The sequence below is a fragment of the Bombyx mori genome, chromosome 9 (genome assembly GCF_030269925.1).
Source record: "Bombyx mori chromosome 9, ASM3026992v2".
Taxonomy (NCBI): Eukaryota; Metazoa; Arthropoda; class Insecta; order Lepidoptera; family Bombycidae; genus Bombyx; species Bombyx mori.
Window position 1 is genome coordinate 11458713 of NC_085115.1, and position 25066 is coordinate 11483778.

Sequence of the window (25066 nt, forward strand, 5' to 3'; positions counted from 1 at the left end):
GGTACTTGACCTTCCTGGCCCAGGGTATGGGTTGTCTAAAAAGAGTAATCGGGGGTGTGAGATTCCTCCTCCTAATCCGGGAGGAAATCCGTGTGGAGCTTCCCCTCTGAAATAGCACCGCAGTACTTTTCGCTGGGTTGATGTCTATGCGCCATTTTCGGAACCACTGTCCTAGGGCTAGGGCTGCGCTCTGAAGCTTCTTCGCGATTAGGGACTTATTTCTACTAGAATAGTAAACAGTCGTGTCGTCGGCGAATAAAGCTAAATGGGTCGGCGGCGACCGGGGAATATCGTTGACGAATAAGCTAAATAGGAGGGGTGAGAGGACAGAGCCTTGCGGGACTCCAGCTGTGAGAGGTCGTGGGGAGGAGCGGGTTCCCTCGACTCGATATCGAAAAGAGCGGTTCGACAAGAAGTCCCGTATGATGAGCACGAGACTATCCGGCATGCCCATGTTGAATAGTTTGAAAATCAAACCGTTGTGCCAGACTTTGTCGAACGCTTTTGCGACGTCGAAGAAGAGAGCTCCCGTGTATAACGGTTTTGGTCGATTAAGCCCCACAAGAATGTGCTCCGTGAGGCGGTGCACCTGTTGAACGCATGAGTGATTTGTACGGAATCCGAATTGTTCATCGATGAGAATGCCCTTGGATGAGACGAAATCTCTGAGGCGCTTGTAGAGCAGACGCTCATACAGTTTGCCTAGAGACATGAGGAGGCTAATCGGGCGGTAACTCGTCGGATGATTTTTTGGTTTACCGGGTTTATGTATGCCGATAACGTCCGCTTCTTTCCACACCGCGGGAAAGATACAGTTCGCCATAGCGGCATTGAAAATAGATGCCAACATCACGATGAGTTGGACGGGTAGAAGTTTAATAACGCGGTTGGATATACCGTCGGAACTGGGAGCCTTGCGAGGACGTAGGTCTTTGATCAAGTCTTTAACTTCCATCGGGGTGACGGGTGGTAACGCATCCGAGGGTGGCAAGGAGGCTCTGCGTTCTACCTCACTGTCTACTAACTCTACATGAACAGGGTCCACGGATTGAGTGCTGGGCGTGCACTGGGTTTGCAATGTATCGGCCAGCAGCTCTGCTTTTTCGTCATCATCAAAGGCCGCGAGTCGGCCTGAGGGGCCTACGAGGGGGGGCATAGTTACTACCGTATCCGATTTGAGAGTACGAGCTAAGCGGTAGTAAGACCTTTGGGAGGGCGCGAGTCCTTCTAAGAAATCAGACCATCTGGCATCTCGGACTTCGGCGATGCGAGACTTTACGTCGCGTTGTAGAGCACGCATTCGAATACGATTTTCCGCGGTAGGATACCTGTCGTAGGCGCGTATCGAGGCGTTCTTAGCTCTAAGGAGTTCCCTAATATCGTCGGACAATTTGAAGCGGTGAAGGAAGTCCTCCGCTACAACTTGTTTCGATGACCTATCTAATGTCGAGGTGATGTGTGATGTTAAGATGTCTATGGCTTCAGCGGTATCCTGAGGAGACGGGGTAGAGTCCGGGTTAAACGGGAGCGATGGTGGTTCAGATTCAGCCAGGCTGATTCCCAGCGTGTGCCAATCCACCACAGTCCTCGTGACGGGAACGGAATCGGGAGCGCGACCGAGCTTCATAACGACGGGACGGTGGTCTGAATCTAACTCTGAAACTACTTCGATCGAGTGTAAGCGCAGAGTTACGTTTTTTAATAACGCTATGTCGAGTATATCCGGGCGATGCGCGATATTTAGCGGGTAATGAGTCGGGGTTAACGGAGCGACGATATCGAAGGCGAGATCATCGACTAACGCGTGAAGCCGCCTGCCATTCGGGGTTGTGGTGTGTGAGTTCCACCTGATGTGTTTACAATTTAGGTCACCCGCCAGAATGACAGAGCTCCCCATACCGAGCAGCGCCTCGATATCACTGCTTAGAACGATCTTATCCGGTGGGAGATAAACGGACGCGATAACGATCGGCGCGTGTCCCGTCAGTGAGATTCGGCACACTGATGCTTCGATATTAGCGAGCGCGGGAGGATCGAGCGGGACGCAATGCAGGGCTCTTCTATAGTAAATGACGGTACCACCACCACGGGCAGAGAGCCTGTCGTTCCTGACCATGTTATAGTTCGCGATTTTAGGGTCACGGCGCGCGGGCTTAAGTAGGGTCTCCTGCACTAAAAAGATATCAATTTGATGGTCACGCAAAAAGTCAGAAACCTGATCACGTTGATTTGCGAGACCGTAAGCGTTAAAAAATCCTATCGTCACGGATAGGGGCTTTATTCTACTTATATACGCCATTGATTACCGGCGGAGTGAGGGGAGGACGTACGTATTTAATGACGCGTATACGTCGGCGTATTCCTGCACAACGGCGATAAAGTGTTGTGCAGTGGAGGCAGCGCGAATGGCGTCGCCCAAAGCGTTAACGCGCTCAAAGTTGATCGACTGAAAGAAGTCGATCGCTAAAGCGAGATTGTCGGACGCGGTCGGAGGGCAAGTCGCGGGAGAGGGACGAGTCGCGGGGGCGGGACGAATCGCGGAGGAGGGAGTTGTAGCCGTGTTCATGTACGGCAGCGGTTTCGCCCAGGCCGAGACACTGGGCACCGGCGCCGAAACGAACGCTGGCTTAGCCTGCGACACAGAGGGTGCCGAGGCTTTGATGTCTGGGCCGGAAGCTCGGAGGCGGTTTTGGCGGGCGACGCGGCGATTTATTTTCGGGGCTCGGGGGCATCCGCGGTAATTTGCGGGGTGACCCTGTGTTCGACACAGGACGCAGCTAGGCGGTTCCGTCGCGGTTTTTTGATCGCGAGTGCATAGGGCCGTGGCGTGATCGCCTAAACATTTGACGCATCGGGGGCGCGCGTGACAGTTACGGGAAGAGTGCCCATACAATTGACAGTTATGGCACTGGCTAGGAGTGCCTTTTTTATGGGGGGCTTCGACAGCGATACCAGAGAGCCTACAGACGGTCTGTGTGTTAAAGATTTTCTTACCCTCGGGGGTAGGCTGGAGAGCGACTAGAACCATATTATATGGCTCCCTACCGCGACCGGTGTGCATACGGTGCACAGAATTCACTGGTAGGCCTTGTTCTAACAGGTCGGCTTTTACGAGCTCTACATCTAACTCTTTAGGGATTCCGCGTATTACAACGCGGAGTTCGCGCTCCTCCTGAAGCGTATAAGTCTGGAAGCTTATACGCTCCTTACGGAGGTAAGAGGTGAGGGCCCTATGGTCATCAGATGAATGCACCTTCATTTGGATGCCGTTCGCGAGGTTACGGGCATTCGTGAAATTGATATTTTTGGCCTTAAGGGCCAGGGAAACTCGATCCCAAGCTGCCTTCTCTTGAAGGATTACCGGAGGAGGGGACTGGGTTTTATTTTGTGCCACCGGACGCGGCGACGGACTGGCACGGGCTGGAGGCGCAACGGGAGACTGGGGGCGGGGGCGCGACGCGTTCGCGGCTTTGCTAATTTTAGCGGCCGCGGGAGCTCGAGACTCCGCGGCACGCTTCTTACCCTTTTGTACCAGGGTAAATCCATCCGTCGATGAGGCGGGGGCGAGGTCGACCTCCATCTCCGAGTCAGAGTCGGAGGACGAGGAGGCGGGCGCCGGTGACCTACGAGCAGGTGTTTTGGAGGGCGCGACCGAGGCCGCGGATGATCGCACAGCTGGAACGGTGGCCACGGCGGACGACGCAGCAGTTTTACTCGCCAGTATAGGCGACGCGGGAACGGCAGGCACGACGGAGGTTGCGGTGCTCGATGTAGAAGCTTTGCATGCAGGTACAGGCGACGCAGGAGCAGCGAGCACGGCGGAGTCTTCGAGAGAGCTCGCAGTGTGATTGGCCTTGAAAGCCAGAAACTCTGAGGCGAGCTGTGGATGACGAAGTCGGAGGAATTCCGCGAACACAGCGTCCATGATCGCTGAGTGCCCAGGTGGGGCGGCCCCGGGTCTTGAAGACACTCGCCTTGCGGCGAGGCCCCAACTTCTCGGATCTGAGCGGTTCTATTGAACACAGGTGGCGATGCGGCACGATTACTACAAGACAAAGAAAAAACACAACAAAACGGAAATAACAAAAAGAAATAAAACAATTAAACACTTCCAGGAAAGCAGTTTGTCGGCAGATGTACCACGAACACAGAAATAACGAAAGGAAACAAAACAAATAAAAACTTCCAGGAAAAAACACTTGGTCGGCAGATGTACCACGAACACAGGCCGCGCGAACAATGGCCGGGCTAACAAAAGCCGGGCGAACAAAGGCCGGGCGATCGAGTGGTCGATGGGCACGTCCGCACGTGACGGGTGCCTCTATCGGAATGGTTAAAGATTTTAACGATAAAAATTAGTTTTAAAAAAGATTTTTCTTAGACGTAATCACTCACCTGTCTGTCATTCAGTGAAAAGAGAGTTCAGTTTTGTATAGTATATTAATACTGCTTAAAATATGAAATTTAAAAGATATTAAGGCCTCCAATTTTGTATTAAAATGATATGGAATACTTCAGAATGAATAAACAATAAAAGACTTAGTTTTGTTTTCTGTGATATAATAAGATTATAAAAAAAGATATATAAAATTACTATTTTAAACAGTTCAAAAATACTGTTTTTATTGCTTTAATTATTTAATTTAATTTAATTAAAAATCCGACTAATATTTTTTCAATTAAAATAGTGAAATTTTTTATTAAAAGCATATAACGATATATTTTTAGTATTTTCTTTTGTTTTAGCGCGTCGTAGACATAATTAAGGCTACTTTTAAGGTTTAATCTCTCACTTATTATTTACCTTTTTTTTGTAATTGGCATTGTTCGCTGAGCATAGGACGAGTAGTGATCGTCACTCAAAAATGTCTACTGACTTTTTAGTACTTTACAGGAGTAGCCCATGAAAACCGTGAAAGTAGTTTGATATAAAATTAAGCACTAGTAACACTTACATACCAATATATTTGTATTTACTGAAACAAACTCATATTAAAACAATAAAATTTGTACTAAGATGAAACATGCACAAACAAATAGCACTATGCAGATAAGTAATGTTAGTTTAATATTTTAGGAAAGAATAAAAATAAGTAGCAAGAATCTATCTATTTAATGTATGCCGAAATATATTGCGCTGCTAATAAAATGGGTTAGGTAAAGTTTAAAGAGGATAGGTTTCGTGGTATTGTGGAAAAATGTGAAGGGGCCGCACGTAATGAATAACGAATTCGCTCCGCCTGAGGCTCCGACCGATATTTGTGTTGTCGGCAACAAAATAGATATTTTTTCAGCTAACCTTCTGAAAACGTTTGTTTATTTTCTACAGAACATTTGAGTGTTATTTCAGTTTTTATTTTACGAAACAAAAGTACCTTTATCAAGGATATTGTTGTTTGATTGTTTTTATAAAATTGAATTTACTCGCAAACCACTGAACGCGAGTATAAAAGCCAAACAAAATTCTACAAACTACTCTGAAAAATTATTTCATCACGACAACAATAGTTTGTTTAACCAACGTTATTAAAATACGCAAAAGAAATTTCTTGGAATCGAATTAATTTATCGAGATGATTTTCCTTTGTTGTCCTGCGTGTAGTACGGACGGGCTGAACGTCCTTGCGAAAATATATTAATAACCTTAAATAAACATTTTCAATTTCACGAGTATTCCGCTTGGGCTGATTGGTTGCGAGAATATGATTCACTGGCATTTGGGTCGGGTTCCGGTCGAGTTAACGACCCAACCTTTAATTATTGCGAACAAAGGATAATAGTTTATACGATGTCTCGATTTACAAATAAATGAATCGTCTCGAATCAACTGTCGAATTTCGAAAATTAATTTCCGATATCTCTTATTCACAAAAAACATTTTCAACAATCACAAGATTCAACCGCTTGGCAGGAGAAGACCTGGTCGCCCTGTACACACTTGGCGACGCACCGTAGAGAGTGAGATGAGAACTGCCAATGTGACCTTGAGTGATGTCAAGGAGCAAGCGCAAGACAGGGTAAAGTGGAGACAACTTGTGAGGGCCCTATGTACCAGCGGGGTACCCTAGGACTACTACAACAACAACAACAACAACAAGATTCAGTGGAATGTTTACGGACGTTTCTAGAAGTCTATAAAATCCAACAAGCCTTTACTTACGTTAAGCGCTCAAAACCTTTAATTATTTGATTTTCTATTATATTTTATTTAGAAATTATACAAAAGATGTTACAATTTTCCTGATGCTACAAAATGCTAACCAAAGGCAAACTCAAAGCTTATTTCACAAACACCAACGCATTTCTATAGCTATTGAAAATACGAACACTAACCGATCCTCGGATTTTATGATGAAGAATATATACTGTGCCTCCCAGAATTGAAAGGAAATTGCGACTTTTTGTATCATGAGAATAATAAATGTATCAAGTTAACAAAAGGCAACTACAAAACCAATCTCCCTGATAGCACAGATTTATCCATTTCTAATGTGATTATTGTAAAATGGCTGCTTATCTCGAATACTAATCAACAAATGAACAATATTGTGAACTGTTTTATAAGCCCTACTAACACTACGTACCTACTGCTATTACTTTAGTTGGACGACCATCGTTTTCACTATTAACATATATTTTTTTAAATATTTCATCCCTAAACATGTTACAATTTTTACTATATATATTTACCTTGAACCTGTGACGTTTCATTCGAGTTCCACCTAAGCTAAACATCAACCCGCTGAGTTTCTCGCCGGATCTTCTCAGCCCGTCGCGATTCCGGTCCGGCAGTAGTTTCATTCGCGAAGCAGTTTCTCATGAGTTGTTAGGTCTCCTTTGGAGGCGCTCGGGTAGCTGTTAGCAAATTCCACCCCTCCTGGCTGAGCCCTTGCTTGCCTTCCTGCCCTGTTGAAACTAGAAAGGCCTCCGCGCCACCAGTAATCTTTTAATTATAAAAAAAATCGAGTTCCACTCATCATGAGTGTATCTTTACGAAGTGTATCTTTCACAAATGTTCTTTTAAGCGTTCATCATCTTGTTCACAGTTTCTCAGTGTGTCGATCCGTAAAGGTTCGGTCTGCGTGCTCAAGGTTGTGGTGTGCCCACCGCGCTATGCCTCACGTGTGCCGGTCAAAGCGAGCGCCGCCTCTCGAGGGAACACCCTGTGGACAAAACCAAGTGAGTACACGTCTTGACCTATGTCAAACAAGTTCTATCCGAATTTACGAGTAGTTTACCTATTTTATTTTGATTTCGAAGAATAATTTTATTACTAGTGGTAAAGCGTCTTGTGAGCCCGCGTGATTAGGTACCACCACCCTGCCTATTTCTGCTGTGAAGCACTAATGCGTTTTGGTTTGAAAGGTGGGAGTAGCCGTTGTACTACAAAATTGAAACCCACTCAAGGTAGGCTCTTATATCCACTGAACATCAAGCGCGCGGTGAGTTCGCCCACCCATCTAAGCGATAAAAAAACCGACAAACTGGAACACGTTATGTTTCGTTGTAGGATTCAAATTTTTTGCATCAAATGAAAAACAGAAGTTACCGGATTGATTTTTTTCATTTTAATATTTTTCTAACTAAATCTCAAACCAAGATACTGTAAGCAAAATATGTTTTATAAAAATTATGTCCCACTACTATTCACAAGACTGTCTTAAATCACAAAATAGGTAAAACATATAACTTTACTTTAATTAATAAAGTGGCTAATGTCACTAAGTACTATCGGCAGAGAAAAATTAAAAAGAATATAAAGCGAATAGAATTTCTAAGTGTTTGTTTGCTGATAACAAAAAAAAAGTTGAACCCTTTAAAAAACTGTAGTAAACTTTCAATAAGAGTTTTGAGTCAGCGAAATTAAAAGAAATAAAATCTATGCAATAGCTTAAAACCCAAAGAAAATAACATGAAAACAACATCAAAGTTCTCGTACGATTTTCAGTAAACACGGACCTCGAGTTGAAGTCGTTTGGGTAGGAAAAAATATTGTAAATATGGATGTCGCCGTAACTATATTTCAGATCAAATTCCGATAGTTTCGCGACAAAGCGAAGCTTAGCAGCCCACCCTTGTATGCACCTAATCAGCTACATATATAGTTTTCTTAGAGCAACTTTGCTCTACTTAAGCCTTTTTAATACGCTTTTATTAGCTTCAGACGTATGTATGTTAGTATGTAACAATCTTTGAACATGATTTTGACCCCCTTCAAAACGTCGGATTAACTCGAAATTTGGCATACTTATTAAGGACCTATGACAATACAATATTTTAAAACAAATTGAAAAAATTGAAATTCAACTAAAAAATAAAAAATAAATAATAGCTTAAAAAAACTAAAAAAAAAAACGCCTTTATAGAAAATCCAAGTAAAAAATAGAAAATAAATTTTGAATAAATTTGAATTAAAAATAGTACAAGAAAAAATGATTTTATTGTAAAAAAGCGTGAGCTGCTTTTCTGGATGTTATAAAAATAATCCTTCTACTGATATCTGTTCATAAAATATTTATAAGTACTGATACCATGCACCCCACACTTTTTTTTACAATAAAATAATTTATTCTTACACTATTTTTAATTCAAATTTATAAAATTTATTTTCTATTTTTTACTTGGATTTTCTATAAAGGCTTTTTTTTGTTTTTTAAACTATTATTTATTTTCACGCTAACTTCTTTCACAAAGCCGGCGCTGTTCTTCAAGTATTTCCGTTAACGACGAGCGATCTATTGATATGGAACTTTCTATTACTTTTGTAAATCATGCACACGTGGTTTTCAGTTGTAAATTTATGATTGGACAATAATTAATTAAAATGAAAATCTCGACATATTTACCACATTTTAAATCAATTTAGAGTGAATATGTTCTAAAAGTATACTAAATTTATAACATATTATTATGTTATTTTTCTTGTTTTATCGGAAACGGCTTTAAAGAATTAGATCAGTATATTTTTTTATTAAGGCGAGTTTTCTTTCTTCCAAGGATCAAGCAAGGATCTTCGTTGAAAACAACGCTTTGATTGTTAAACCAACTACAACACTTTAATTAATTCAAACATTTTTAAATGCGGGTTCGTGCATTAAGCGTTCGCTTTAGCCACATACGCAACGCTAGCCCCATCTCTGCAATTAAATGATCAATTAATCCCGAGTTTCTAATTTAAGCCAGAGCTTTGAGCGTCATGTTAATGATTCTATTACGAGGGTATTCAATTCGATATTAATTTGCATTGTGGAATCGGTCACTGCATTGATTATGACGTTGCCACATACCACAATGTGTATTCCATGTTCGGACGACCAGCACGCGTGTTTGCGCATAAATTCGATAAAATTCTTTGTTGGGTATATTTTGCGAGCTATGCAAATGACGGCAGTCGGGACCGACAGATAAATATTGACGGTATTTTCGCGCTAACGCACAAAGGAGACGAGAACGTAATCCCAGAAAGCTTTTTATGGCAATTTGAATTACTTACATAGCGGATCCAATTTCAAGCTGAGGAGATTTCAATCGATACGTCGTGGTTCATGATTACCGATTCAACTTGATTCAGAGACGAATATTGATAGACTTAGATGAACTAAATGACTGGGTGACTTTACCTCATTATATAATATATATATAAATAAATATTTTTATTTCTATCAGTAGTACTTAAACAGAAATTAGGTGGTTACAAATTCGAATTTGTTTATCATCCCAAAAATTATATCTTAATATAATTTTTATACGGGTAGATGATTGGTAAATTATAACAGTAGCTTAAGGAGGTTGGAGAATACGATCACGCACTTATCTTCCGATTTCATTAATTAATCCGATTATTATTATTAGGATTATTTAATTCATAAATTGATCATTTGAATACTTAAACGTTCTCAAAACGTACTCAAATTTCTATAACCAATTTCTATAATCACGATTTGTATTAAATAGAATCAACATTTTTTTTATTTTTTTATTGCTTACACGGTAGATGGTGGTTGGATGGTAGTAGGTATGGCGAGCTAAATAGGCAGGGTGGTGGTACCTACCCGTGCATACTCACAAGAATTCCTACCACCAGTAATTATGCAAATTATAATTTTGCTGGTTCGATTTTTAATACACGATGTTATTCCTTCACCGTGGAAATCAATCGTAAACATTTGTTAAGTACGTATTTCATTAGCAAAATTGGTACCCGCCTGCGGGATTCGAACACCGGTGCATCGCTACATACCACTACAGGCCACGACGACTTCGATTAATTAATTATTAATAAAGCTACATTTTAATCCTCCATAATTGCATTGTTCAGTGGTGCGTGGATCGTGTCTGCGAGCCGATGCCTGGCCACAGTAAAGAGACTAAGGTTGAAAACAAACATACTCCAGAATGGGGAGATTGGGAGGAGTGGAGCGCATGCAACGCAGATTGTGGTTACGGCCTCAGGACAAGAACACGAAAATGCAAATACAGAGGGTAAGTACGTGTAAGATATAGCTTTTTAAAAGAAGGCTATGAAGCACTAACTCATACATTTATTATCATATTTTATATAGAATTAAATTCGAGGTTTGATTTTGATGAGAACAAATTAAAAAAAAAACTTTATGTAATGATGTTTTTTTGAAGTGAAATACACAAATTGGCAAACAATTAATCTTTGTCACTGAAGAATAATATTTTTATTATAATTCCCCTCGAATACTAAATAGTGATACTACTACATCTACTAGTTTATTAATAAGGTAACCATTAATACACCTACTTAAATTCAGAATTAAAAAAGGAGAATAATACAGAAATGGTTACCGATAAAAAAAAACACGATTGATGCTCTTGAAAATTCTCACAGTATACAATTTGTTTGTCATCAACCAAAAAAAAAAAGTTTACAATGTAACTTCATTCACAAAACATGTGGATGCAACATGCAACCGCGTCAATGACGGGCTCGCTGCCCCGATTTAATGCCTGAGAAACAGAAATAAATACACTCAAATTGTATTATAATTTTGACGTGAACATCTAAATTGCAGGCTCAAACGAAATATCAGGCTCGAACGAATAATAAGTGACAGTTAAATTAGCGGTCAAACAGGCAATGATTGATTATGTTTACTGATAATGTAGTTTGACATTCAAAAATACCATACATCAATATACATTTTTTGTGCCCACTTAAATCTTACGCGAGGTCCGAATTGTCTTTGAGAGTTGTTGAAATTTGCAGTTAAATTACTAGCTTTTTTTAGTAATTGGCTACTGAAGTTATCAACATCTTGAATTTAAGGTCATTGCCCATGGACATCCTGATGAGGATACAGTCTTAATACTATTCAAATATGCGTATCGTATATTTCAAAGTGTGACAAAGTTTTTCACTGGTGGTTGGACCTCTTGTGAGTCCGCGCGGGTAGGTACCACCGCCCCGCCTATTTCTGCCGTGAAGCAGTAATGCGTTTCGGTTTGAAGGGTGGGGCAGCCGTTGTAACTATACTGAGACCTTAGAACTTATATCTCAAGGTGGGTGGCGCATTTACTTTGTAGATGTCTATGGGCTCCAGTAACCACTTAACACCAGGTGGGCTGTAAGCTCGTACACCCATCTAAGCAATAAAAAAATATACTGTATAATCGGTTTATTGTAGGTTTGTATCAGAGAGCGCATGTGAGGGTGCTGGATCTCAAGTAGCGACTTGCTGGGCGGGGTCTTCGTGCGCTGCAACCAGAGACATCCGCTCCGACCTCTGCCATCGCCAACAGAGCAGACTCATACCTTATTTACATGCCAACGGTATGATCACGATTTCTCAGTTCTCTCCAATATCTGTCTATCTATTTTCATTACTCGGTGGTAGGACCTCTTGTGAGTCTTCGCGGGTTGGTACCACCGCCCTGCCTATTTCTGCCGTGAAGCAGTAATGCGTTTCGATTTGAAGGGCGGGGCAGCCGTTGTAACTATACTGAGATCTTAGAACTTATATCTCAAGGTGGGTGGCGCATTTACGTTGTAAATGTCTATGGGCTCCAGTAACCACTTAACACCAGGTGGGCTGTGAGCTCGTCCATCCATATAAGCAATAAAAATAATAATAAATTGTGTGTCGAAATAATGAGTAATTTAGTTACTAGCCTACTGTTTCGCTACGATGAACCTGTCACAAAACGTCTGGTAAGTTTTCACTTAGACACGAATCCGTTTAGGTTATTTATTGTTTTTCGGCTGTTTCCATCCTTTTTTTAATACGTAATGAATGCATCCATATATTCCCTAGAGTCCAACCATTGTGAAATTTCGTGTGTGGACTACGCTGGAGGGTCGCCCACCAATTTCGGAGCCCTACCCGACGGAACGCCCTGCAGCTACCTTCGACCCTTCGACGTTTGCTTCCAGGTAAACATACATACATTATTGATTATTGTTTTACTATTTAAAAACCTTTTTGATCAGCCGTCTGTGCTTTGTTTTTTTTTTTTGGAAAATTCATGAGAACAATTTACGCTAAAAATTAAAAATACAGTTTGAGTAAGGATAAACATAATATAATATAAAAATGAACAGCCTCGTATTTTCAAAATTATATATGGAAGGTTCTACTGTGGTTCATATACAGGTATGTATACTATATAAAAAGAAAAAAATATATGTTCGTATACTAGTTATTCAAAAATGATAATCCCAAATGCGATTATAAATTACAGGAAATAAGCGTTAATTACGTTAAATTATTTCAAACTTATGCGACTCTTCTAGTTCGATTTCCTTTATTATTTGTAGTAAGTAGAGGCTTATCTGTGCAAGTGGTATTGTTGACGTCCATGACGGTAACCCATCACCAGCAGTGAGTAATAAAACGGCAATTAAAAAAGTTCCTGTAAACGCAATAATGTCAATGACAATCCCAAAATACGATTCTGTACTAATAATAACAATCATAGCATTTTTCTCCTGATCCCACAAAACTTTCAATTATGATCTGTACATGAACCTAACTAATAAAGAGCATTTGTGCAGTTAACTGGGTTTTAAAGTAAACAATTACTTCACAGACAACACGATGTGGGTTCAGGCCGTATTAATTATTTTAAATGTTTAATTAAAAAATTGTAAAATTACTTCTAAAAGCAGATAACGCACAATACATATTTAATGATAATACAAAGATATACATTCCGCCACATTTTGCCTTGCCAATTCTTCTCACGACTGTAGGTTTTTTTTGGAACCATTGGTAGATATAACACGATTTTGAAATTCTACAAGTATGTTTGACATTTAAATTGAAATAAACGATTTTAATTTGTATTCCAATTGCACTATCAAATCCGAAAAAAAACCCGCAACTTCATTTGCCCGATATGCCTTTGCAATGGTTTTTAATATCAAAAACAAGTCGCGCTTGAATAACATGCTACAGACTGAAAATCTGGTAGAACCACATACCACATATTGAAGTCGTTGTGGCCTGAGGGATAAGACGTCCGGTGCACTCGGGTTCAGCGATGCACCGGTGTTCGAATCTCAGGCGGATACCAATTTTTCTAATGAAATACTTACTCAACAACTGTTCACGATTGACTTCCACGATGAAGGAATAACATCGTGTAATAAAAATGAAACCCGCAAAATTATAATTTGCGTAATTACTGGTGGTAGGACCTCTCGTGAGTCTCGGACCGCACGGGTAGGTACCACCGCCCTGCTTATTTCTGCCGTGAAGCAGTGATGCGTTTCGGTTTGAAGGGTGGGGCAGCCGTTGTAACTATACTGAGAGCTTAGAACTTATGTCTCAAGGTGGGTGGCGCATTTGCGTTGTAGATGTCTATGGGCTCCAGTAACCACTTAACACAGGGCGGGCTGTGAGCTCGTCCACACATCTAAGTAAAAAAAAGAAAAGAAAAAAAGGCTATGAGTATTTCTGGCACCATTAGGTATCCACGTTCGGGATTAACCTTAGTAGTGTACAATAGTACAAAAATGACTCGCAAGTAGTATAGACTGACAAATATCTTTCGCCTAACACCACGAGCCCTTCACTGCAACTGATAAAATTGTTATGAACTTAAAATCGCGATCGCAATTTGCGATCATTAACTGGAACCGCTTGCGTACTTACCAATTTCAGATGAGTTGTTGACAGCTTAACATAATACTGAGAAAATAATACTGTGATAAATTGTTTTTCAAAATAAGTAAAAACGATGAATAAAACATAAAATTTAACATATCAAGGGCTTAGGAGGGCAATCACACAATTTGCGAAGTATAAACCTTTTAAAGTGACGCAATAAAATGTAAACATATATTTTTTATTCGGCCACATTACCATAAGCCCTCGATGTGCTTACCATCGCTTTGAATAACAGAGTCAGTACATAATCATATTTCTTTCGGCGGAGTTACATTTTAAAAGATATTGCGGTAAATATTGTTCTTTTGAAAGTACCGACGAGGCGGTTGAATGATGGGCATACAGTTTTATGAGGCTTTTAAACTCGCGTTTCATAATGTAAAGCGGTTTTGTTAATAGTAATAAAATTTACTTTTTTTTATTTGGACGATTCGATATCAATAATTACAGGAGTTCAATAACCAGCGTCTGAAATTAGCGAATCAGTATATACATGGGAATTAAATGTATAATTCTAAAGATACACCGAAATACTTGGCAAGATGCAGGCAGCGCAGGATATTGATTATGGGAGCCATGGGCAAGGCCTCCATAATCAGCAGACCCTAACCATACTCCTGGGAGTGGCCTATATTGATGATGATTTCTTTCAAATGTCACTTTTCCGTTTCGTCCCTTTTAATTTTCGCATTGGCCTTAAACCAGTTTTGAGTTCAATAAATCCACACTTCCATATTTATTCTATTTTTATTCAAGTAAAATTTACAATGGCGGACTTAATGCCTAAAGTAGGTGCAACGAAATACTAGTTAACTTCAGACTAAGATTTTCTTTCGTGCTATGATGAATAGCGCAAACACAAATATGACAAGTACAGCCATACCGTGAATACGAAATATATTCAACAAAGATCTCGTCGGAGACACGAACTCGAACCACGTGGATAGTCGCGGTCATGTCTATAATATTATTTTCCTCGTCTTTTAAATACAATTTAAAATCATTATTAGTTTTTAACACTCTTTTATTAAGTTTGTTGGGTATGTTTTTTTTTGTATGTAGCGGAATCATTGATCATTATTTACACTGACTTCAAACGTTCGATTAATTTGAAAATTTTGCACACGTATCAAGGACCGATGATAACCAATATACCATATCCAGTAACACACATTAACCAGCATCAAAAGGATAAAAAATAAGTTTTTAAACTACACACATATTATCATAGCATATTCACAACGTAAATTCCGCCACCCACCTTGAAACCCGACTTTCTTAGTCTCAGTTTTAGAGTACATCGGCTTCTCCACCCTTTAAACAAAAACCCATAACTTCTTCGCGCCAGAAATAGGCAGGGTAGTGATGCCTACCCATGCGGACTAACAAGACTCCTTAACATCAGTAATATCATTCCCAAGTCTTCATTGTACAGTGTAAAACACCTCATCGTGAAATAATTGATAGTATTTTACGTCTCTGGGCAAGTCACGGTGGCACTAGGCCACGGTCTTTTCTATCATTATCAGTTTTAATAAATTAGTGCTACACAGTTCTATAATCTTAGAGTATCTAAGTATCCTTATCTGTTACTATCAGCACATCAATCAAATCAAGGCATACATTTTGGCGGGAACGCAAGGAGCGAATTTGGGTGAATTGTGTTATTTTGTTAATTTAGGATTTCCTCAAGCTTAAACGTGTAGCAATAGTATCTGATTAAACGTTTATAATCTGTGGAAGTGCACAAATGTAAAAAAATGAAACAAAGCCGCTGATGTAGCTTATTTATTTATTTATAACTTTAAATACTTGACAGTATAAAGGCGGACTTAATGCCATAGGCATTCTCTGACAGTCTACTTTAGGGGAGTGCAGAGATGAACCTTGGTACCTAGTTGTAGTGTTATAGTGATATTAGGTACTTAAAATATGTATGTAATATATAACATACATACTATTTATAAATACAAATACTCGCAAATAAAATTAAATAAATACATATACATAAATATATATAAATTTATATATGTATAAATATTAATTAGGTGCCTCTGCTAACTCTCTGAGAAAGAGTTCTCGAACTCTTTTGTCTTAAACGCTTCACGTGTAGTGGCCGACCTTATTTTGAGTTTATCGGCTTATACTAAAATGTCCACTGCAGTCTCGGTAAATAACCACCATTTTACTGGGCTTTATAAAATGGAAAAACTCATCTCATCTCGTTTCACTTATTTTCATCTTACTTAATTACAGTCTCAAATAAATCAAACTTATTTAATTTCGCTCCATATAATTTCTCATTTCAGAGAATATGTCAGTATTTAATAATTAAAGATTTTGATAAACATTGGCAACAATGGCATGTTGTAATTTAAAAAAAAGGAGAGAAGGAATCCCAAAGCTGCTTCCTAAACAAAAGACTTAGTTTATGAATTATCAGTTGTGTTGGATCTTTAGATTGGAAAAATACTCTTTATTTTTCGAAACTAAAACAAAAAAAAATACAATCAAAGAATGAAGCCCACATTTGTGACCTAATCTTGTGTTTTTATCACTATAATATCATTTTTAAACGTCGGACATAATATTATGATGACAATAAAAGCCATAAGATTGAACTATGAAAGTATGTAGTTTTAATTATGTTTACAGCTCGCGAAAACCGTAGAAAATGCAATGAAGTCGAGACAAAATTAATTATTTAATAGTATTTTTCGTTGTCGAGTTTCATTAGATTCTTGCTCTATCATTCAACTCTGGACTCTATCCAGTACATTTTAAGAAGCAACCTAATCTAGACCTGGTTGTATATCTATGGTCACTTTCTGACTTCATCATCAGACTAACATCGTATGGTATTTTTGCGTTGTCAAATGATAAAAAACATGTAACAATTTTTTACCGAAAAGAATCACGGAAGACTGTCACAAACACGCATAGAATTTAATTTAAACTCTTAATACGGCCTAGCTTAGAGGTTCTAAACGAAGACAATTGTATTTCAGGGTACGTGCGTGAAAGGTCAATGCAATTCATCAGATACAACCTGCAACTGGTGCCCAGACGGCTACTGCAACAACAACACTAACACATACACAAGATTACTCGGTAACGGTATGTATTAAATCAAACATATCTATATGTATATTAGTACATATCAGTTGATTGCAGCCGATCAAGATGTAAGCTGTTCAAAGTTAACCACAGGTCTGTTACAAAACTTCAATGAGAAACAGTCAGTCACTCGGCATGCAAATTTTACAAAAATTTTCACTGCAGATGACGTCATTTGTGGACAAATTTTGCTTTCGTTCTTTGAAACAGTTCCTTTGAGCTTTCTATACAAATTATCAATAATCATTTTAAGTGAGTATTGATGCTAACATACCGGTCCTTCAGCAAAGACATCACTCACTTACCTAAAGGTCTATTGATAGAATAACTAATATCAACATTCCTTAGACTTAACATCATCTTATCAACATTTGATTTTCACTGATAGTTGGACAACTTCATAACTATTAATTAGTTTCTAAGAGATCCTAGCTTAAACAGGACTTACCGCTGGCCAAAGTTTGACTGTCAATATTAAACAGAATCAAAATCCTTCATCATTGGTTACTTGATAGCTCATTCCCAAATAACATGAGAATGGCATTGTTAATACACATTGTTAATACACGTTTGCCGCTAGGGGCGCTATTACAACAGCATATAAATTTGAGTTAACTTTTACGCTATCGAGAACGTTAAAAAATTCGCACGGAGCACACTGGTTACTGGTTCGGTTATATAGTTGTTGGTTTGGTACTGGTACATTGAAAACATGAGTTTGTCAATTTGTTAAACAGTTTTATGATCATAATGATAGCTTCTAAGTAAATAACGTCTCGTTCAATAATTATAGTCAAGGATGCTATATAGTATTACAATTCGTGAATATACCAAATAAGAATTGGAATCTTCAGATCAACAGCTCTGTCTTTAGCTAGAATAATAGACAAGAAAAGAAAAAAAAATTTTAGTCTCTGATATAACTTGTAATTTATAAAATTAATATTACACTTCTAAAATATTCAAAACTCAAACGAAAAATTATTGCTTTTTTTTTCTGGAAAAAGCGATGCGATGCGAAATTAATTTACTTTGATTAGTTTGTAGAGTAAAATTAAAGTTTCATCAAAGTTTTAATTTGTATGAGCTTAAAGTTAATTTAAATGAACTTAACTATTTTTTATTTATTTATTGCTTAGATGGGTGGACGAGCTCACAGCCCACCTGCTGTTAAGTGATTACTGGAGACCATAGACATCTACGACGTAAACACGCCACCCATCTTGAGAATATAAGTTCTAAGATCTCAACTATAGTTATAACGGCTGCCCCACCCTTCAAACCGAAACGCATTACTGCTTCACGGCAAAAATAGGCAGGGTGGTGGTACCTACCCGCGCAGACTCACAAGAGGTCCTACCACCAGTAATTACGCAAATTATAATTTTGCGGGTTTCATTTTTATTACACGATGTTATTCCTTCACCGTGGAAGACAATCGTGAACATTTGTTGAGTACGTATTTCATTAGAAAAATTGGTACCCGCCTGCGGGATTCGAACACCGGTGCATCGCTCAACATGAATGCACCGGACGTCTTATCCCTTAGGCCACGATGACTATTTGTATGACTCTGTGTATTTGTAGGGATTTAACTTCCAATGAAGCTTAGTTATTGAAGCCCATAGATGATCGCTTCGTTAGCTTAATAGTTACAGACTGGGATGTAAGAACTGGGAATTTAGAAGACATTTATTTTATAATTATTTTTTACACAGGCAATCCGGCTCCTATGAAAACAGTAATGATATTTTAATTTCTAAATTTCGTAATGTAAGAGATAACTAAAGTCAAAAAACCCGAGTTTTATGCAAAAAATATTATTATAGATTGGTAACATTGCTTTGTACTTAACACCGTATAAAGGTTTGAGGTACCGGCTTGCAAATATCCAATTATTATAACACGTGAGATGTTCACGAGGCGGTGATGTAAAACGTAATAATATAAATTGTTGTTTGTTCTCGGAGGATAGATAAACTTTTTTTAAGAAACCAAACCTTAGCTAAAGATATAGCTTCATTGAAATAATTGAAAACGTGTCTGACCGCCACTCGTGCATTAAAAACTTTTAAATAGACACAAGAATTGCTCGTTTAAAGAATACTTACCACAGAGCAAAACAATAATTTCGTTTTTTTTTTTAAAACCAGTACTGACTGCAATAAACTAATCAACACCCTTTTATTCCTAGGCTGGACTCGCATGACGATGGTGCCGCACGAAGCACGTCAACTGTCCATACACATAGCCACACCGATTCCCCTCCACATTGCACTGCGCGAACGGAAACGGGACAAGCCGATTCTAGAACTTTCTAAGCACTCCAAAAAATTCGACATCAGCTCCCTTCAGGACAACTACTTGAAATACGATCCGAGCGTGCCTCAGAATCTTCAGATCGTGGAAATGGACAGCAACATTTTAGACTTGAAAGAGAGCTTTCGTTATGAAGGCGAGGCGATCACGGCTGGGACTCTCCTGCGCTGGAATCAAACCGACACGGACATTTATATAACGTCAGAATCTAGACTGCAAACTGATTTGATGATAATGGTGAGTTTCCTCATACCTCAGATGAGATGATGTAGGTAGGTGTCATACGATGTGGAGCTGCGTTTAGTCGTGTTTTTTTTTTATTGTCCTTTTGAGGAGTCTTTTAGAGCTAGAGACTTTTAGCCCTTTTAGAGCCTACGACCCACCTGATGGTGAGTGGTTACCGTCGCCCATGGGCTTCAGTAGTACCCCTGATTAAGTACTCCCCACCGCCTCGTTTGAAAAATGACATGTCATAGCGCTCAGGGAACACCGTAAAGGGGACCTCATTCCAAAGCCGGATGGTACGTGGCAAAAAAGATATCTGAAAATGCACTGTGGATGAACGCAGTGGCTCCAGGTAATATGGATGAACTCTAGTCCGGTGGCGGGCGATGCGATGATAAAAACGAGATGACGGGATCATCTCAAGCGATTTCTTAAAGCATGATTCCTCGTGTGAGAGTACTGGCCTACTCGCTACGAGCCCTTTCTTTCACAGTCGGAACCTACAACTCACAACATATGTCTCAAGGTAGTCGACATATAGTACGTTATGATGTATATGAGTTCCAGCCACCAATTAACACTAAGTAGGCAGTGACTTCGGTTGTCTATATGCACTCCCAGGTAATTACTAAAATATTATCAGCAGAAGCTGTTTATCGGAAACCACAGGATAAATGAATTAAACACGAAAATTTAGCATGTATTTACTGCCAAACCGCGCCGCACTAAGGGTTACACGCGAACCTAATTATCAATAAATAATTTACGCAAACATAGAATACAAAAATGTATCACTCTATTGTTTATTGTTTCGATTGACAAATACACCACGCCAGTGAATCTAGAGGCTATTTTATTTAAATGTTATATACAGAGCGGGTATTCCTAAGACATGTCATATCATACACACAGCTTAAGTGTACCAATAATAATAGTTATTTTAAACATACATGTAGTTTAAAAACATACATGTAGTTTTTTTTTATCCTGTTGAAACTGGTCAGCATATTACAGCAAATAGTTAACTAACTTTCTGTAAATCAAATAGCAAAGTCATACATAGGTAAAGAACTAATATATCAGTAAGAGTATTAATAATTAAAAAGTATTCATTTTATCGGCGCAAAACTTTACAATGTTGTCAACAAATGGAACACAATATACATATTTAAATCTCGCAACATTTGATGTAATAAGATTAGGGTTACCATATTAAAAAAACAAGAACAACTTTACATGAAATAAACGAAAGGATAAATGACAACATTTTTACTTACATTCATAATATACTTTTGTATTATTTTCATCAGGAAGCCGGGCACTATTTTCGAGGGATGGGCTTTGGCTTATGCTTTTTAATTAATAACGCGCTAATGACGCTTTGTCAGCTTTATGCCATACCCCTTTTTTCAATCCAAACTCAGCTTACAGAATAGATACGCAAAATGGCAAGTGCTGTGTGCGTATGCTTGTGTCAAAAAATGGGTACGTTGGCTATACGAGGCCATGCCAATATAATTCTTCTAATAATAAGGAAGGGCAATTATTGTTATTATTATTATTAGATATATATAGGTTGCCGCTAATGCCGGTGTCTACGACATAGGCAACTAATGGTTAGGTAGGGTAGCAGAGTGAGAAACCTCGTCGCAATACGCGCCGTATCTAAAATAACTGCATCCTGTACCAGACTCCTAACCTAGCTGAATAACGAAAGTTTCTTAAGGTGTTGGTTGAAACTCTTCGCTATCAAGCCGTATATCGACACAACTATTGGAAAAATGATGGTTGATTCAACATGCCACATGGCGGTAGTCTCGTGGGCCAGGTCTAAATATTTTATTGATTTGTCCTTTTTCTGCCTTTACGAGACTCTCATCATAAGAAATAGTGATATCAACCAACATTGCTCGACGCGCAATCCGATCTACTTCACAATATCGCGCTTATTAGCAACAATAAACTTATCCGTGATAATAGATCCCAGGTCGTTAATAACGTTTGTCCAACACTTAATTAAACAAATTAGTATTTGTTACTCATGCAGCTAAAAACAAACATGCCTTCTTGTATGGTAGGTACGACAAGAGCGAACTACAAAAAGCGTAACGAACCGTTGATGACAAGGGTCCGGCCGCCGCGCCGCTTTAATTATTCAACGCTGCTCTCAGCATCACAGCTGAAGTTAATTGGGAACTCTACTTTATATACCATTTCTCCATATCGTGTATTATTCAAAGGATTTTTTCCAGCCGTCGCGTCGGGACGCTTAAACGAGACGCGGTTAACAGAGGTTCGTTTTTTGGGTACAAAGGTCGTTTATAAATTTAAATATAATAAAAATGTAGGTTTAAACATAAATGTTTTAAAAAATCACGCCCGCATAGGAATGGTTAGTTGAAACGAGGACTTTAAAATAATAGTTAAAAAGCTTCGTGTTCATAAATTATAATTTTGTGTGGTACTAAAATAACTGTTTCTAGAACAATTCGTCTTTTAGCATTAAAAGTGTCAATTTCCAAAAATATTCGAAATTGAGTTAATATACAGAATCATTTGATGTTTTTCTCATAAATCCTGTCAAAAGAGCATCGTTAATAATAATTAGTTAATAATAATAATACATAATTTAATCTTACTTTCAAATACAAATAATGTAATTGGTAAAAACTAAAAAATAAATGTTGCAAAGATGATTAATATTAAAAATATCATATGTTAAACCTTTAAAACATTCTCTTGTAAAATTTAGTAAGTTTTGAGATTATACAGTTTTAATGCGAGAAGACGAATTTTGAATTAAAAATATGCTGTTATTCAAAAACTGGTGGTAGGACGTCTAGTGAAGGTCTCGTGAGGGGAACGAATTTGATAATTATTTTTCGTGATATTAAATGTACTTTTTTTTTTATTGCTTAGATGGGTGGACGAGCTCACAGCCCACCTGATGTTAAGTGGTTACTGGAGCCCATAGACATCTACAACGTAAATGCGCCACCCACCTTGAGATATAAGTTGTAAGGTCTCAGTATAGTTACAACGGCTGCCCCACCCTTCAAACCGAAACGCATTACTGCTTCACGGCAGAAATAGGCAGGGCGGTGGTACCTACTCGTGCGGACTCACAAGAGGTCCTACCACCAGTAATTACGCAAATTATAATTTTGCGGGTTTCAATTTTATTACACGATGTTATTCCTTCACCGTGGAAGTCAATCGTGAACATTTGTTGAGTACGTTTTTCATTAGAAAAATTGGTACCCGCCTGCGGGATTCGAACACCAGCGCATCGCTTCAACACGAATGCACCGAACGTCTTATCTTTTAGGCCACGACGACTTCAAAATCGACGTACTTGAATCTTCGCAGTTGTGTTAGTAAATTCTATCGACCGAAAGCATCGCTATTTAGGAATAAAGAAAACGTAAAAACGTAATATATAGCAGATATTAAATAAAGTGCCGCTCGATTTATACTTGACTCGGTCACCTCCTGACCTAGTTATGGCAATTTGCTTTGAGCCATTATTCTTCAGGATAGGCGTGAAGCGTAAAATTAAAATCTTGTATTTCGAAATCAGACACATCCAACAAAGATTTGTTTGTGCAAACTAAGTTCGAAAATTATTACCAATTATATTGTTTGGGACACTAAGAATTATTTTATTAAAGTAGTATTTATCGATCTAGAGACAGTAATTATTATAATAATTAATACCTACTTCAATTAATTCACCGCCACGCTTTTGTAGTACATCCTCAATGTTTACGACATCTCGCACAGAAGTTTTGCAATAATGCGTTTTTTTTCCTACCTATGCCGATAGCCTTGAGAGGCTATTTCAGCTTCTCCTTGACGTGTAGGTGAGCTCACGCGGCTCAAACGGGGAGTTTTGCTAACACTGGCCCTAGCAAGAGCAGTGCTTCGTTGAATCTACCACCGGATCGGAAACGCGACCCACTGAGAAAATTCGGCGAAAAACTCAGTGGGCTAGTAATGCGTAAGAGAAGTACGTTGTTATTGAGTCGAGTGCGTGACAATAGCAATAGTCTTCTGAGCATCATATCGAGCAAGATCGAGGGACTGCTAATTGATAGCTTTCGCAGCCGGCCACTGGGAAAGACTGAAAAAAAATGTAATAAATAATCAGATAGTAATGTGTTCGATTTTTAAGTTAGGTAGTTACATAGATTATAAGTAATACTTACTAACAATATGTATGGTTTCTTTACTGAAACAAAGATTTAATAATAATAATTGCCAATAATGATTGCCATTCTATTAAATTTGAACTAAGGTGTAGAATTATGTTCTTCCATTTAATAGTAGTCAGTTGTGAGTTATGATGACTACGCCAATATGCTAAAGGCAGCAAGACTATAGAAGCTCACCCATCTCTACAACCCATACGGATCTGTTCTGATGACCCCAAAGTATTCGATATATTTGTACAGACCCAAGTGCTTTCCTTAAACAGATATTCTTGAATTTCAAGGGGCATAGAATGTGCTATCTGAGCTATGAGTACTCTGTACTGCCAAACACAGCAGTCACATAGTATTTGAACAGCGGCTTATCCTCTCGAGAATTTGCAGAAAGCACCGGTCACGCGACCTAAGTTGTGCTCACAAGAGAGAACGTACATTATTCAGATTCAAAAACAATATTCGTTTAAACAATAGAAAAACAGATACTTTTTAGTTTTAATCTCTTAAAGATCATCTTAAAAATAATTATCTAATTGATATGTGACATTTCTCTAGTTTCACATTAAGTCCATTTGAAACACAAATATTGAACTGGAATTTCGAGATTCAATGAAGAAAGTATTCAAAATTTGGCAAGAATATCGCGCACAAAATATTAGCAATGACATATGCATCCATTTTCGAATTGATTAGCTTTTAAGTATAGCTTAATACGGGAATGGGAAATGGATTTTGCGAGATGTCATAAAGTGAGGCACGTGTCATAATAGGCACGTGTCATAATAGGCACGTGTTACTCGTTACATATTCATCGTTCACGATGCTCGAAATATTTTCGACGGAAATTTTCGAATAAAATTGGGTCGACTATCAATATATATTTTTTTCATTGCTGAGATGGGTGGACGAGTTCACAGCCCACCTGGTGTTAAGTGGTTACTGAAGCCCATAGATATCTACAACGTAAATGCGCGACCCACCTTGATATATCAGTTCTAAGGTCTCAAGTATAGTTACAACGGCTGCCCCACCCTTCAAACCGAAACGCATTACTGCTTA

At 38.7% G+C, this 25066-nt stretch overlaps 1 protein-coding gene across 1 annotated transcript in view; it reads left to right on the forward strand.

Annotated features, from left to right (window-relative positions):
• The window catches only part of Adamts-1 (A disintegrin and metalloproteinase with thrombospondin motifs 1), a 68404-nt gene that overhangs the window by 28610 nt on the left and 14728 nt on the right, over positions 1 to 25066 (forward strand). Inside the window, 6 exon segments of the mRNA NM_001043516.1 lie at positions 7047 to 7179; positions 10319 to 10482; positions 11655 to 11800; positions 12282 to 12400; positions 17147 to 17255; positions 19450 to 19811. Of these exon segments, the coding sequence (NP_001036981.1) occupies positions 7047 to 7179; positions 10319 to 10482; positions 11655 to 11800; positions 12282 to 12400; positions 17147 to 17255; positions 19450 to 19811 (1033 nt within the window).